Genomic DNA, 14,727 nt, shown 5'->3' on the forward strand with positions numbered 1-14,727 from the left:
GTTCGCTAAGATCTATTTGCGCTTGTCTCTCCAGCGGTAGACCTAGAACGTACAAGCGGTATTTGGAGTCTGGCGGCTATCGTTTCTCCAATGATGTTCGGCTCGGACACCAGGCCCCTGTTTCACCAACGGTGCGACGAATTGTAAAATCACTGTTGCTGACGTCACAGGCATCCATGAACTACGGTTACCGCTTACCATCGGGCGGGCCGTATTCCTGTTTGCCATCATCATTGTATTATTTAAAAAAACTTTATAATATCGGAAAAAAACAGATATTTCTCTTGCTAAGTTTATGACAATTGTCACAAGAAACTCTACAATTGTCACGAAATTCCGACATATAGCTCATTCAAGAATTACCTACAATTCTTCTAAATCTTTGACAATTGTCAAAAACTTCGCAGGAGAAATATCTGTTTATTTCCGATATAATAAAGTTTTTTTTAAATAATACAATGATGGTGGCAAACAGGAATACGGCCCGCCCGATGGTAAGTGGTAATCGTAGCCCATGGATGCCTGTGACGTCAGCAATAGTGATTTTGCAATTCGTCGCACCTGTCACCGATGTGAAATTGGGGCCAGATCTATATAATAGAATATAAGAGAGCAATATGTACTAATGGATAAAATTCCTATGGTTTTATGTGCGAAACTAACCGTGAATCAGTCAAAACTGATAAAACTGTACTAGAGTTAGACCAAGAATAGTCTGCAACGATTTTGATAGCATAAATAACGCCAGTGCAAGTGGTATTTACGTCATCATTTTCATACAAGTTTTACGTAGGTATAAAATAACACTTGTGCTATCATAATCGTTGCAGACAATGCAGACTTATCTTGGTCTAACTCTATCTCATCGGGGATAAAATAGAATGTCTCTCCTGATTTCACGGAACGTATATTTTTTCGACGTTAGGCCCCCCCCCACATCTGGCGTCTTTCGAGCGTCGGCGTCTGTCGGCGTCGGTCCAGCGCTATGGAAAATGACGTCGCTGCGCAGTTGCGTCGACGCTGCGTCGACGTTGCGTCGACGTTGGCCATAGAATTGTAGACGCCGACGCTCGAAAGACGCCAGATGTGGGGGGGCTCTTAATCCTATAAAGAGCTGGGCGCCATTTTTACGCTTTTCACATTTCACATTGTATTACTTGTAAGTGCCGACAGTACCTAAAAGTATATTAAGTGCTGTCAGTGATATATACGAGTATAGTAATGAGTACAATCCAGCGGTATATCAAGATTAAGTATTATAATTTTGAGAATAGTTCCGTATATTACATACAGATGTACGATAGATGTATGATAACTTCAAAACTTACGTGACAAATAGTTTTAGTTAAGACAATATATTACAAAACTCTCTACGTATCGTAATGTTAATTTACATCTCTAACAGTTTGAAATGGATTTAAATGTACCTTTCGCTGCTGAAGTATCTTAGTACCTACTTGTTAAATGGACGAAGTTGAAGGTATTCCGAGTGTTAATGGGTCCTTAAAATCTAAATTTAGGCTCCCTTACAGAGTAAACCTTTTTAATTAATTACTTAGGATCATTTACATTAACCTTTTGGACGCCAATGACCGATATATACGCACCGCAGGTCCAACGCCAAAGACGGATTAATTGGTCACAGAACACAGAGCAACATAGACCTACGTGCATATGCATAATAAAGTCAATTTCAGTTTTGACACTTCGGTGACAAGTTTATTAGGTATCACAAAATTAACTTTTCAGTAACCACTGTTTAAGTTTAGAAATGGTGTGAATCAATTGAATAACCGTAACCATCTATTTCGAACCCGTTATCTTCAATCCATTGAACGTAGCTGAAACACCTTTAGAATTGAAATTGAAAGAAGTTTGCGACTGTTCCAAGTTTGTTTTAGGGGAAGTTTAATCGAAATCTGACCATTAGGCCGATTCTGTCGTAACAATTTATGAACCTACCAATTTACGAGGTTTAACCGGTTAACCCTGGGTTAGTGGGATGGTCCAAGTGGCCCTTAATGAGTTTACGTCTTGTCAAAGTTTGAGTTATCGAGGTCCCACTGTAACACGCGTAAATAATAGAGGCGAGGAAGGTCTAATACATGCTTCATAATTCATAACGCGGGATCTTGTGGGAAGTAATCTAATTTATACGTCCATCCAATACGGGCCATAGAGAAAATTACTTCCACGGAGATTTGCGACATTTGCGTCACGCTAGCGGGGCTCAAGGAAAATACCAATTACTTAAGTATTTGTTGACCTAGTCCTGCCAGACGTAGATAAGAGCCTGCACAGAATTAGAGGCCCTAAAACAATCATTTAGATTTCTTTGTTCTCACTTTTATTCACTGAATAATCATTATTTTTTGGTTTTTCCTCCTAATTAAGTAGTTTTAGCTTTAGTCTTTTACCAGGCCTCACTGAAAATCAGCGGCGTCACGTTGTGTGTCCTAGGATACACAACGTGAGAAGAAGCCGAGTGAGGACATTTCTGGCACAAATATTTATGTTCTAAATGAATTTTAGTTTTGTGTTAGGTATTTCTTGTGCTAAAAACATTTCTTATTATTATTCTTTATAATAGCTAAAAGCCTCTGAGGTTATGCAGATAATTTTTAATCCTTCAAAACGAAAGACGATAGTAGAGTAGAGTTAGAGTGACATTCCATTTCCAACTGCAGCTGCAATACTGTTCATTTTACTATGGAAACGCGTCGCTGTCATAGTGAATTTCCATAGTAAAATGAACAGTATTGCAGCTGCAGTTGGAAATGGAATGTCACTCTTAGACCACGCTAACTCTTCAGCGCAATAATTTGACAACCCTTTAAAAAATGTATATGACAATGTTTCTTAGCTGTTACAAAACGTCATTCATGGTATCTTTATTGTCAGATTGCTTTAAACATTCGTTGGGTTTGGTAATAAATGTGTATAAAAATACCTATATGGAGTGCGGGAGTTACTTGTCTACATGCTGACAAACTATTATAAATTACCTTTTCTGTGGTGTTTTCACTGATTTTAAACCTACTTTTTATCGATCGCTGCAAAGTTAGACTGGTCCATCCATCTTCATAAACCTAGCGTTTTTCCGGCCTAGCGCCAGGGTCCACTCCATCCATAACAACATCCACTTAGACTTTTTTATCGCGCTTGGTCCATCTTGAAAAAGGACTTTTAATTAAATTTATTTGTATTAGGCTAAGCGAAAACGTCTGCAAAATATACCACAATGCTTAGAATAGTAAAAAAACTCACTGTCTCGGACAAGACTCGAACTCGCGACTCCATAACACCAGCCCGCCGCTCTACTTACTAACTAAGCTACCACGCACCTTAGAATGCCGCTAGCATCTACCGTAAGAGTAATAAAAGCACTTCTTAAATAACATTTATTTTCTTCGCGTGTTTGAGTGAAAAATACAATGAAATTTTTTTCGAAACCAACGGATTTGATTATCGATATTTATTAGAGGAAACCAGCTTATTTCGCTGTTTTTCCTCTGTTATTATATCTGAGGAAAGACGGCCGATATCAGGTAATAAGGCAAGATTGGCTTATTTGCCGTAATTTATTTTCTGTTGGCTTGAATTATGACTGTGATAAAATAAGATTTAATATTACGAGTACAAGGAAAGAAAAAATAAATTGATTGGTTTATTAATTTTCTTATATCTCAGAAATACAGTCAGCAGCAAAAATGTTTTTTGCTTTATATGCTCTACTAAAAGTATCATGAATCATGAATAATAAAAAAAGACTCCTTGTCTTTGTTGTAGAGTCACCACACGGTATTGTTATGCCATTTAGGGTTCTTGCCATAGTCTAATAAAACATGGTCTTCTCTTCCCAGAGTGACACAAGCCTACGTCACAATAACATGACCGCTATATATAGCGCTATCGCATATTATCATATAGCGCTGTCGCATGACGGGAAGAGAGTAACAGGCGGAGTATATTATTATACCATGGTTCTTGCTAAATTGGAAATTGTTTAGCGTAAGTATTGAACAACCAATTTTGGTAGGACCCTAAATGGCGCAACAATCGCGGAGCATGATGGACTGATGGTATCTTTGGTTAGTCTGTTGATGTAAAGTTACCTTATTTTTCATTTCCTATTGACTGCAATTGCTATTATAATGCACAAAGCTGTATTACGGAGACGTCCCAAAGACTCGACGTTTTACCACAGAAAAAATAATAGTAGGTACAGAAGGCCGACCCTCTAACAAAACGCGTCTATTTACGACACTTATATGACCGCAAGGTGGCACAAGCGCAAGCAGGCAACCGTTCCGTAGCGGTGCGTGGCAACTAGTACTGCCAGACACCAAAATTGGTGTGGGCCGCATGTACTAGCAGCGCCGCGACGAAATCGCGGTGTGAGCTACGCCTGATGGTTTTACTGAGCCTATCAGAATTACACGTCACACAGTTACGGCAAGGACATCAAACAAAGTGTAATTGACTTGTGCCATTATCCGTGTAGCATTTATTTTATGTAGGAGACGGATGAGCCGAAGGGGACGGGAAGAAACCAATATCATCCTTTTAGATAAACAACTCAAGAATAGGTCGGAAGTATTGGGTCTTTAGAGGCAAGGCAATTCTTTAAAAGTTATACCTTTGAAGTGCGCGGTGGTTTTATGTGAAAAACGTGAAGGGCCCACAGATTACCAGTTCGCCGGATAATCAGCCTGTTAGCTGTTCGGAACTGTCACCTTTTGCGTTTAACTGACAGGGCGATTGATAATCGATATCGTCCAGTAACTGGTAATCTGTGGGCCCCTTTAGCGTCTAACTCGACGCGATGCGTTTGCCGCACACCCATTTTAAATCAGATAATCTAATGATCGTAATGACCTCTCGTTTCGGAGTCCAAGATTCTCTTTGGATCACTGAGCCAAAATAGTTAGTTATTTACAATAAATTGTCTTACGCTACAAACGCAGCGATAAACGCATTATCATTTTCCCCACATTTAGTAATTATCATTTCCTATAGTATTTATTTAAAGGGTCAGCAACGCGCATTTTGTGGGGCCCTTGAAGTTGCGCATCCTTAGGCTACGATGACCACTTACCATCAGGTAGGCCGTATGCTTGATTGCCACTGATGTGGTATAATAAAATACAAATTTAATAGTTTTAGGGCCGTTACAGACGGACTACAACGCGACTGCAACTTGTATGGGAACTGTACTCCGCCGTTGCAGTTGGCTACTATAGTTTGTCAAAGGATTGTCTTATTTCAATCATAGACAGTGAGAATCATACTATCTGTGTCTTACACTATACTGGCACTCAAACGAAAAGGATGAGTATTGTTTTCCTGATTCATACTGACTGACAAATTGGATTGACCAACTATATTTGTGAGTAATCAGTTTCCTCACCCGGTGTTGCCCGCACACGGAACAATTGCCAGTCGTCAGTAAATCACGGAGTACAATTGGTCGTCTGATTCTCGCGATTATCCAATTGTTGTGAGCGGTGGGGCGCGTGACGATTGGATCATGAGGAAATGGACGAGGTATGAGCACGGCTAGCTACTCATCTTCTAAAAAATAGGTCACCATAACATAAACTTAGTTAACTGACCTACCAAAACCGACCAATTACAATACTCTTCTACTGACAAAGTTGTTTGAACGGCTATAACTTGCAATGTTTCATGTAGGTACCTCTATCTATGTATGCTATATTTATATCTGTGGGACCCTTAAGATTACCAGTTCGCGGGACGATAACAGTCTGTCAATTGTATTTTTCATGTTATTTCAATACAATTTTGCGAGATTTGGCGTGTCATATTCCTACCCTTCTATTATGAAAAATATTATAGTCAAAAGACCCGATTCTAATTTAAATATTTGTAACGGTTTGATCTTATTTTGATAGGACCTTGACGGTTGCTTACTCTGATTGGTGCATGCGAAACAATTACCAAGATGATCGTCGAAGTCGTATCAAAACCAGTTTAAATCCATAACACATTGTTAAATTAGAATAGATCTCCGAGTTTTGGAATGTTTCGGGTGTCAATATTATCAGGAGTGAAAAGAACAACTTTATCCTCTCGTACAAATAAATATTGTTTTATGAATTCAAGTTAGGACAAAGTACGTTTTTTTAATTAAGTACCTATGTAATGTCAACAGCGGAAAAAACATACATATACAAATTTTAAGTGCTTTTTGGCTCTGATGCATGATCGGTATATTCGGTATGCTTTTACGCCTTCCGCATACTAAATATTTATTTTTACTTCCTTATCCGCATTCATATTTCATTTTATTTCCTGGTTTGTTTATTTCGGGGTCTTGTAATCTTATTACAAATTAACATAAATATTTGAAAGAGTCATTATGTATGTTCATGCATAAACTTACGCATATAGTGTGACATAAAAAAAGAAATAAAATACAACTAAAAAAACCCATACTACATTCTTGCCAAGTTTAAGCATTTTACGTCAAAAATGTGACAGTCACGTAGAAAGTGGCGGCCCCTCAATATTTTTTTTACAATTTCTTGTTGGACTATACTTGACTATTGATAAAACTTCTGTCTGTTTTCAGTCTTACGTCCGTTCCTCACAGTAGCCGTACCTAGAGTCGACACTTGACGTTTACGTGAGCGATTGCGTTAACTCGATAGCAGGCCATTTCGCTCGCACTAAAATACATAATAATTATATACTGAGACTGCTTACCAACGGGCGGGCTGCATTCTTGTTTACCACCGCCGTATTATAAAACAAATTAGTATCCATTACATAGTGTTTTTAGATAAACAGGTCCTTTAGTAGATCACCCGCGCGTGACACGGAATCATCAAATTGCTGGCGCGCAGGAAACAGTACCTAGCTAGGTCGTAATGGCTAAATCGTTGTATGTCATTATAGTCTCGCATGACGAGGAAAACAATAGAAGGTTATGTTTTATAGTATCGAGAATATTCATTTATTTGATTTCAACCTATAGGCACTGGTCCCACCGCGAGCTAGTAAGCTATGAGCTATCGGCTATAAACACGAACAAAAGATAAGCACTCCCGTGTAAATAAAAGAGACACGGCGATATTTATAGTTACTCGCCCAGCGGTGAGCTATAAATATCGCCGTGTCTCTTTTATTTACACGGGAGTGCTTATCTTTTGTTCGTGTTTATAGCCGATAGCTCATAGCTTACTAGCTCGCGGTGGGACCAGTGCCTTATTGAACAAAAGAAAATTGTTACTGGACAAAATGTTATTCTAAAATGTTATTGGTAATGATGTTTACAATGCAAACTAGGTTAATTTCAACTATATATACATGCAATTTAATTAGTGACTATCTTTAATGTCAGATAGCGGATATTTATTTATTATCACTGACCAAGCTCTGACGAATGCACCTATATGTAATGTAGGTAGAAAAGCTTTTACTATGGGCCAACCCCGAAACCGCGAAAAAAAAAACACATATTTTTTATTCAAACCCACAAGGACCCTATACAAGTAAAACTGTCGTAACATTTCTACAAAATACGCCAGCTGAAGAGCTTCTAAAAATAAATAGTATCTCTTAAAAACCTTCACATAAGTAGAAGCATTTATATTTTCCTCAGAAACTCGTATCATATTTGGGGCATTACCTATGAAAAGGGACCTTATTTTCGATGGCGCTTACGCCGCACAGCGTCGCGCGGCATTGCATTTATTTATATCGGAGCACCGTTAGTAATGTCGTAAGCGCCATCGACAATAAAGTCCCTTTTTATAGATAACATCACATTTATAAGTGGCTTATGCAACAAACCCTTTCGATTCACAGGGCCCGGACCTTTCCGGAAATACGGGACATTATATTTTTATGACATTTTCGTCCGTAAGCATTCAGTGAATGTAGGTACCTATTTACAATTTTATTACTGAACCATCTGTGCTGACAATGGGTATATTAATTTTATTTTTATTATTACATATCAAGGAAGATATCATAAAAAATCTTGTCGAAAACTCGCAATTTGTAGGTAAGACTGAGTGGAATTATTTATTTATTTTAAACTTTATTGCACATCACAAAGGTACAAAAGGCGGACTTAATGCCTTGTGGTATTATCTACTAGTCAGCCATAGGGCCAAACAGAAAAATGTCAAGGTGGGTGCAGTAAGAACCGTTTAGTTTTTTTTTTCAAACATGGGTATTTCGAACACATATAGAAAGACAGGTGTTTGTATGGAAACATTAAGCGTTTAGAAGCAAACAATATAGGTACGGCATTTGTTCAGACAGGTGTGCAAAAACCGTCAAACCCGAGCTGTATAAATAGTTAAATACATTGCCATTGTTAATAGCTCGGTACTACTTACAGGGCGTGTCTTATTTGAAATGTTTTAATTTATATTTTGACTTTGATTTGTATAGTGACAACCCTACTGTGTTCTTGTTCGGTGTCGGCATTTAGGGAAACATTAAAAGCGTCGCTCCACTGTTACTTTTTACACTGTAATAATAGTATGTATCAAAATCGGTTTCAAGGTACTTAATCTCTTTAAATATATCCGTTAAAAGCTGATTTACCCCAAAAGCCCTTAAAGGCCCGGTCCTTTTCAATTCCGAGGAAATGAAATTGAGCCCGAGAGACCCTTACGGAAATTATGCATAAGCATTTTATTAACTTAGGTCAATTTGCCTTTAAAAGCGCCTTTTAGTACCTACATTTTGCATGCGTACAGCAAAACCCACTTAAGAGGGGGTGTAGAGCCAGGAAATTTGAAAGGAACAAAAGATACGCCGCGCTGCGTGAAACTTGCGATGGAAAATTTGGCGATTGTATAGTTGTTTGTACCTCAGTAACTCCGAAAGTCTGCTGTGGGTGTATTAAAAAAAATTATAAACAGGTATATAATTGTGTACAGTCACAGAATAAATAATAGTACTACTTAGATACAGAAGACTCACTCTCTAACAAAACGCGTCTGTTACGATCAGAGCAGATATGGCCGCTAGGTGGCAACAGCGCCACGCGCGGCTTATGGCAAACCCCAAAATTGGGGTCGAACGGATGTACTATTAGCTACCTGTAGCAAAGCGACGAAATCGAGGAGTGAGACACGCCTGGTAATGTGTGTAAACTCTTATTTGAAAAAAAAACATACAGTAAAATATTTGTTATGAGTATGATTAAATTTGTGTGTAGGTAACACAAATTTAATCATACTCATAACAAATATTTTACTGTAAATGTTTTTCTATCCATATTTTTTGTGGTCTTAGTACTTACGTACGAAAAAATTATTTTAATTTTTTTTACTCGCTCTAAAATGATTACGTAGGTTTCAGTTCCAGTTAGTAACAGAATACACATATTTCAAGTGAAATAAAAATGGAAAACCAACACAGCCGCAGGCGGAATTTTAATTAAAAATGCTATCCGAGTTTTCCATTTGAAAATTGATGTACGAGTATACTGACTTCACTGTGGAGGTTTAAATATAGGTACAATTTTAAAATTCCGTAGTTAAAATGGTATTGATGGAGGGCTCTACTATAGGTTTGATATGTGTGTCTGTCAGTCATTAAGACTTGTGATGTTCTATTAATTGAATAGAGTAGGTACACCGCTTAGTTTTAAATTAAATATATTTAATATAAAGAAGCAAGAACCAGAAGGAATATAAAAAGTAAGTGCTTAACTTCCAAAATTTTCGTGTTTTATCTGCAATGTTCTTAGGTACCTATCTGCCGGCAAAACACACATAACAATTAATTAAATAATCGTTCCTGAAACGGACCCCTGACACCATTTTTACTTGATTACCACAAAAAGTGAACTCACCCGACAGTAATGTCTTTCCCGGCCTCAAACTTAGCGCACAATAGCAAATCTTTCGGAGCAAAGCCGAACTTCCCGGATCTTTGTTGTAAGTTAGGCAAACTGTTTTATTTCAAGTTCAATGGGTCCGACGAGGCTTTTGTACGATTGTAACGAAGCGGAAGGGTTATTTTATGCTTACTGTATGTTCGTTTATTTGTTCTATAGTACGCGCCTCCCAAAAGCGTGTAAATAAAAGGAAGGCGCGAGTATAGTATCGTTTATTTGGATAAACGACAGATTCCTGCAGCCGACCTGTCTCCTTACCTACCTATTGGCTCGCCTTTCCTGTGAGTTAAGAGTGTTAAGACAGTGAAGCCGGGAGGGTAATGCAGGTGCTGGGCTAGTGGGCATCCCTGTCTTTCCTTTATTCTGTCCGAGGCGGTGTATGTCTTACACCATAAATCGTCTGCAATAGACGCAAAGGCCAGTGAGTGAGTCTGGTAAGCTTCAGTCCTCGAACGCCTTAGCGCTGTCTAGGAACCAACTGCGCAACTTGGTAAGGGTACTTACCGGGCATTGCGGCCTAAATAAGCACATGCACACCATGGGGAAACGTGACATAGGGCGGTGCAGACTCTACATGGAGGCAGAGGAGACGCCCTTACACATCCTCACAGAGTGCCCTTGCCTAATGCGTACTCGTGACCTAATCTTGGGCGGACACATATTACGCCCGGAGGAGGTAAAGTCTCTCGAAACCAAAAAGATCCTGCAGCTATTTGAAGTTGCAGGGTTGGATCGAGAGTTGTAGTAGGTGGCGATCACAATAGATCAGGAATGGTCGCAGTGATACATAGGCTTTGGAGCCTTATATAGCCCCTAATAAAGAAGAAGAAGAAGCTTCAGTAGTTCAGTTCAGAGATGATCTTATAAACTAACCAACCTGTTTTGTTCACAGCTCGGCGTGGCCCTCGGCTTCGTGCTTCCCCCAATGTTCGTGAAAGCCGGTGGCACCATCGAACAAATCGCGGCCGACTTTCAGTTCATGTTCTACCTGGTCGCCGGGGTTACCAGTGTGCTCTTCGTTTTCATCTTGTTGTGTAAGTACTGTAATGATTATGTTCGTAAACGCCGGTACCATCGCTCACACTGATTATTGTACATCGGTGGACCTTACACCTTTTATAATAATGTCCACCGATGTACAGTCTGGAGTGTTGTTGTTTGTACCATCGATCAAATCGCGGCTAACTGGTTCATGTTCTACTTGGTCGCTGGAGTTACCAGTGTGCTCTTTGTTTTCATCTTGTTGTGTAAGTACCGCCGGTACCATCTCTCACACTGTTAACTGTACATCGGGGGACCTTACACCTTTTATAATAATGTCCACCGATGTACAGTCAGGAGTGTTGTTGTTTGTACCATCGATCAAATCGCGGCTAACTGGTTTATGTTCTACTTGGTCGCTGGAGTTACCAGAGTGCTCTTTGTTTTCATCTTGTTGTGTAAGTAAGTAGATAGTAATGTTCGTGGAAGCCGGCAGAACAGTTACTATATAAATCTGTGGTCACTATGCAAGCTGTGTAAGCGCTATATTTATATGATCGTAAAACAGTTTTGGTCATAAATCGTTTTTTTGTTTTACTAAAGATTATTTCTCGTTTCAGTCTTCAAACGAGCCCCAGCAACGCCCCCCTCCGCCGCCGCCGACCTCGGTGCCAGTCTCGACTCTGACTTCTTGCACTCCGTCAAGAAACTCTTCACCAACCGCAACTATAACCTGCTGCTCATCTCTTATGGACTCAATGTTGGCGTGTTCTACGCTATATCGACGCTGCTCAATGAAGTTGTGCTGAAGTTCTTCCCCGTAAGTAATATTTTTATAAGCAATTTTATCAGTCGCAGCTACAACTATCTCTTCATATTGTAGCTTCAACTGCATGATGATCGACATATTTATGCCCTTCAACAAGGTTTTTCTCAATGTCTTCATTGTAATTATTATTGTCGTAAGCAATTGTTTACACAATGTTGGCTTTTTCTACGCTATATTCACACTGCTCAGTAATAATTTTTAAGAAAAAAAAACCGACTTCTATGGGGGCCGGTGAAAGATTATTGTAGATGGTACACTATGTAGAAAAGGAGGTAAAACCACCCACTTTTCTACTAGCATTTCGCTTCTGTAAGGGTCGTAGTTCTAGCCTAACCTAACCCACTTCTCTGATAGCAGTTCAGTTCTGTGAGGATCGCAGTTCAAACCTAACCTAACCCACTTAACGGCCCATGCGGTGCGGTGTACGGGGGTTTAAGCGGGAGGGGCTAGTAAGATTGGCATCATCATACTTATATACTTACACATTTTATGGTAGGTAATCATAGTGGTTTATTTAGTTAAGGTATCCTAGTGGTTTTCCGGGTCAAGGTCCGGGTCCGAGTCCGGGTCTGAGTCCGGGTCCGAGTCCGGGTTCGAGTCCAGGTCCGGGTCCGGGTCCGAACCTGATCCGGGTATGAGTCCGGTTCTGGGTCCGAGTCCGGGACCCAGTCCAAGTCAAAATCGAAATTCGTAATCACCAAATGTGTACTATGCGTTGTTGAAGAGTTCTATTCTGGTCATCATCAGCAGTTCCATTTCATCAAATGCGACAGTTTTTAATGTAAATGCTTGATTTTATGATAAAAATACAAAAAAATCTATGCGTATGCCTTTAATATTTGAGGAGTTCCCTCGATTTCTTATGGATCCCATCATCAGAACTCGAGCTTGACAAAAATGTGGCTTAAAAACTTAACTTGCTTAACAAACATAACGAAGAGGAAAAATCGCCAAACGTGAACTATGCGTCGTTGAAGAGTTCTGTTCTGATCATCATCAGCAGTTCCACTTCATCAAATGCGACAGTTTTTAATGAAAATGCTTAATTTTCTGATGTAAATACAAAAATCTCTATACGCATGCCTTTAAGATTTGAGGAGTTCTCTCGATTCCTCATGGATCCCATCATCAGAACTCGACCTTGACAAAAATGTGCATTAAAAACTGAACTTTCTTAACAAACATAACGAAGAGGACAAATCGCCAACCGTGAACTATGCGTCGTTGAGGAGTTCCGTTCTGATCATCATCAGCAGTTCCACTTCATCAAATGTCACTCTTTTGGATGCATATGCTTGATTTGATGATAAAAACCCAAAAATCACTATATGTATGCCTTTAAGATTTGAGGAGTTCCCTCAATTCCTCATGGAACCCATCATCAGAACTGGGTTTTGACAGAAACGGGACCAATCTGTATGCATATACATTCAATCAAAAAAATAATTTTCAAAATCGGTCCAGTAATGACGGAGATATGGAGTAACAAACATAAAAAAAAAAAAAAAAAAAAAAAAAAACATACAACCGAATTGATAACCTCCTCCTTTGGGATTTGGAAGTCGGTTAAAAATGTATTGGAATTCTTCCTAGTAAGTACTATATTTGTTAGTTATTGTTTTTCAATTACCTATTCATCTCCTATAGCCTCAATTACGTAATAATCGACATATTAATGCTCTTCAACAAAGTATTCCTCAGTTTCTTCATTGTAAGTATTATTCTTTGTTTTTAGAACTCTCAATTGTCACTCTGCAAATTCCAAAATTTGGAACCAATTCCAAAACTTCAAGACATCTTCACAGGATTTTATGAAGTGGAGTATGATTATATCATTTATGTATTGGTTATATGTTAATTTCAATTTCAATCCTTTCACAAATTTTAATTAGTGATCAGAAAAGACAGCTGATGTAGGTATGTGTTATGCGAAAACAAAAATATATGCACACTCGAAATAACATAATATATACATCTGTACCTTACTTGGCAAAATAATATCCTTCTAATGTGAATAGAAACATAATTTAGACTTTGATGAATATTTATAGTGTTCTTTTTATGATAGAATAAAGAAACCTAAATTGAATGCGTTCTAGGGTGCCAACGAAGACGTCGGCCGCATCGGCCTCATGATCGTCGTCGCCGGCATGCTCGGGTCCGTCATCTGCGGCTTCATTCTCGACAAGACGCACAAGTTCAAGGAGACGACCCTCGCGCTGTACGCGGCTTCGGTGGTCGGCATGGTCATATTCACGTTCACGCTCGACTGCGGGGAGATCGCTGTCGTGTACTTTAGTGCCATTGTACTTGGGTGAGTCTTCATTCTTATATTGTAGTAGTATGTTCCGATAATCGTTATCGCTGGCATGCGCGGATCCGTCATCTGCGACTTCATTCTCGACAAGACGCACAAGTTCAAGGAGACAACCTTAGTTATGTACGCGGCTTCGGTGGTCGGCATGGTCATATTCACGTTCACGCTCGACTGTGGGGAGATCGCTGTGGTATACTTTTTCAGCGCTCTCGTACTTGGGTGAGTCTACCTAGCATGTAGCATGTTACGGCCTCATGGTCGTCCTCACCGGTATGCTCGGCTCCGTCATCTGCGGCTTCATTCTCGACAAGACGCACAAGTTTAAGGAGACAACCTTAGCACTGTACGCGGCTTCGGTGGTCGGCATGGTCATATTCACGTTCACGCGCGACTGCGCGGAGATCGCTGTGGTGTACTTCAGCGCTATCATACTTGGGTGAGTCTAAATAGTTGCATTTCAGACGTTACAGAACTTAGAAATCCACTAGAGTTGCAAACTGATGTTAAACAGACACCGCTGCCTGCCGCTGCGGAGGCATGTTTAACATCAGTTAGGCCACAAACTTGTTTTTCGCCGTCGTGATTCAAATAAAATTACATATAAATAGAAAATTATAAAAATCACTATCTCAGGCCGCGTAGCCAAGATGCCAATCGCTTACGCTCCGTAGCGATCGAAACGCAACTGTCACTGTCGCACTAACGTGGAAGAGT

General features: G+C 39.5%; 1 protein-coding gene across 2 annotated transcripts in view; it reads left to right on the forward strand.

Moving 5' to 3' along the window:
* Positions 1-14,727, forward strand: part of LOC134679811 (uncharacterized MFS-type transporter C09D4.1) — a 90,245-nt gene that overhangs the window by 69,146 nt on the left and 6,372 nt on the right. For both annotated transcript variants that reach the window (XM_063538711.1, XM_063538712.1), the window contains exons 4-6: positions 10,779-10,920; positions 11,488-11,687; positions 13,796-14,010. In XM_063538711.1, coding sequence (XP_063394781.1) covers positions 10,779-10,920; positions 11,488-11,687; positions 13,796-14,010 — 557 coding nt within the window. The remainder of the gene's footprint in view (positions 1-10,778; positions 10,921-11,487; positions 11,688-13,795; positions 14,011-14,727) is intronic.

This window comes from Cydia fagiglandana, chromosome 3, assembly GCF_963556715.1.
Source record: "Cydia fagiglandana chromosome 3, ilCydFagi1.1, whole genome shotgun sequence".
NCBI classification, from domain to species: Eukaryota; Metazoa; Arthropoda; class Insecta; order Lepidoptera; family Tortricidae; genus Cydia; species Cydia fagiglandana.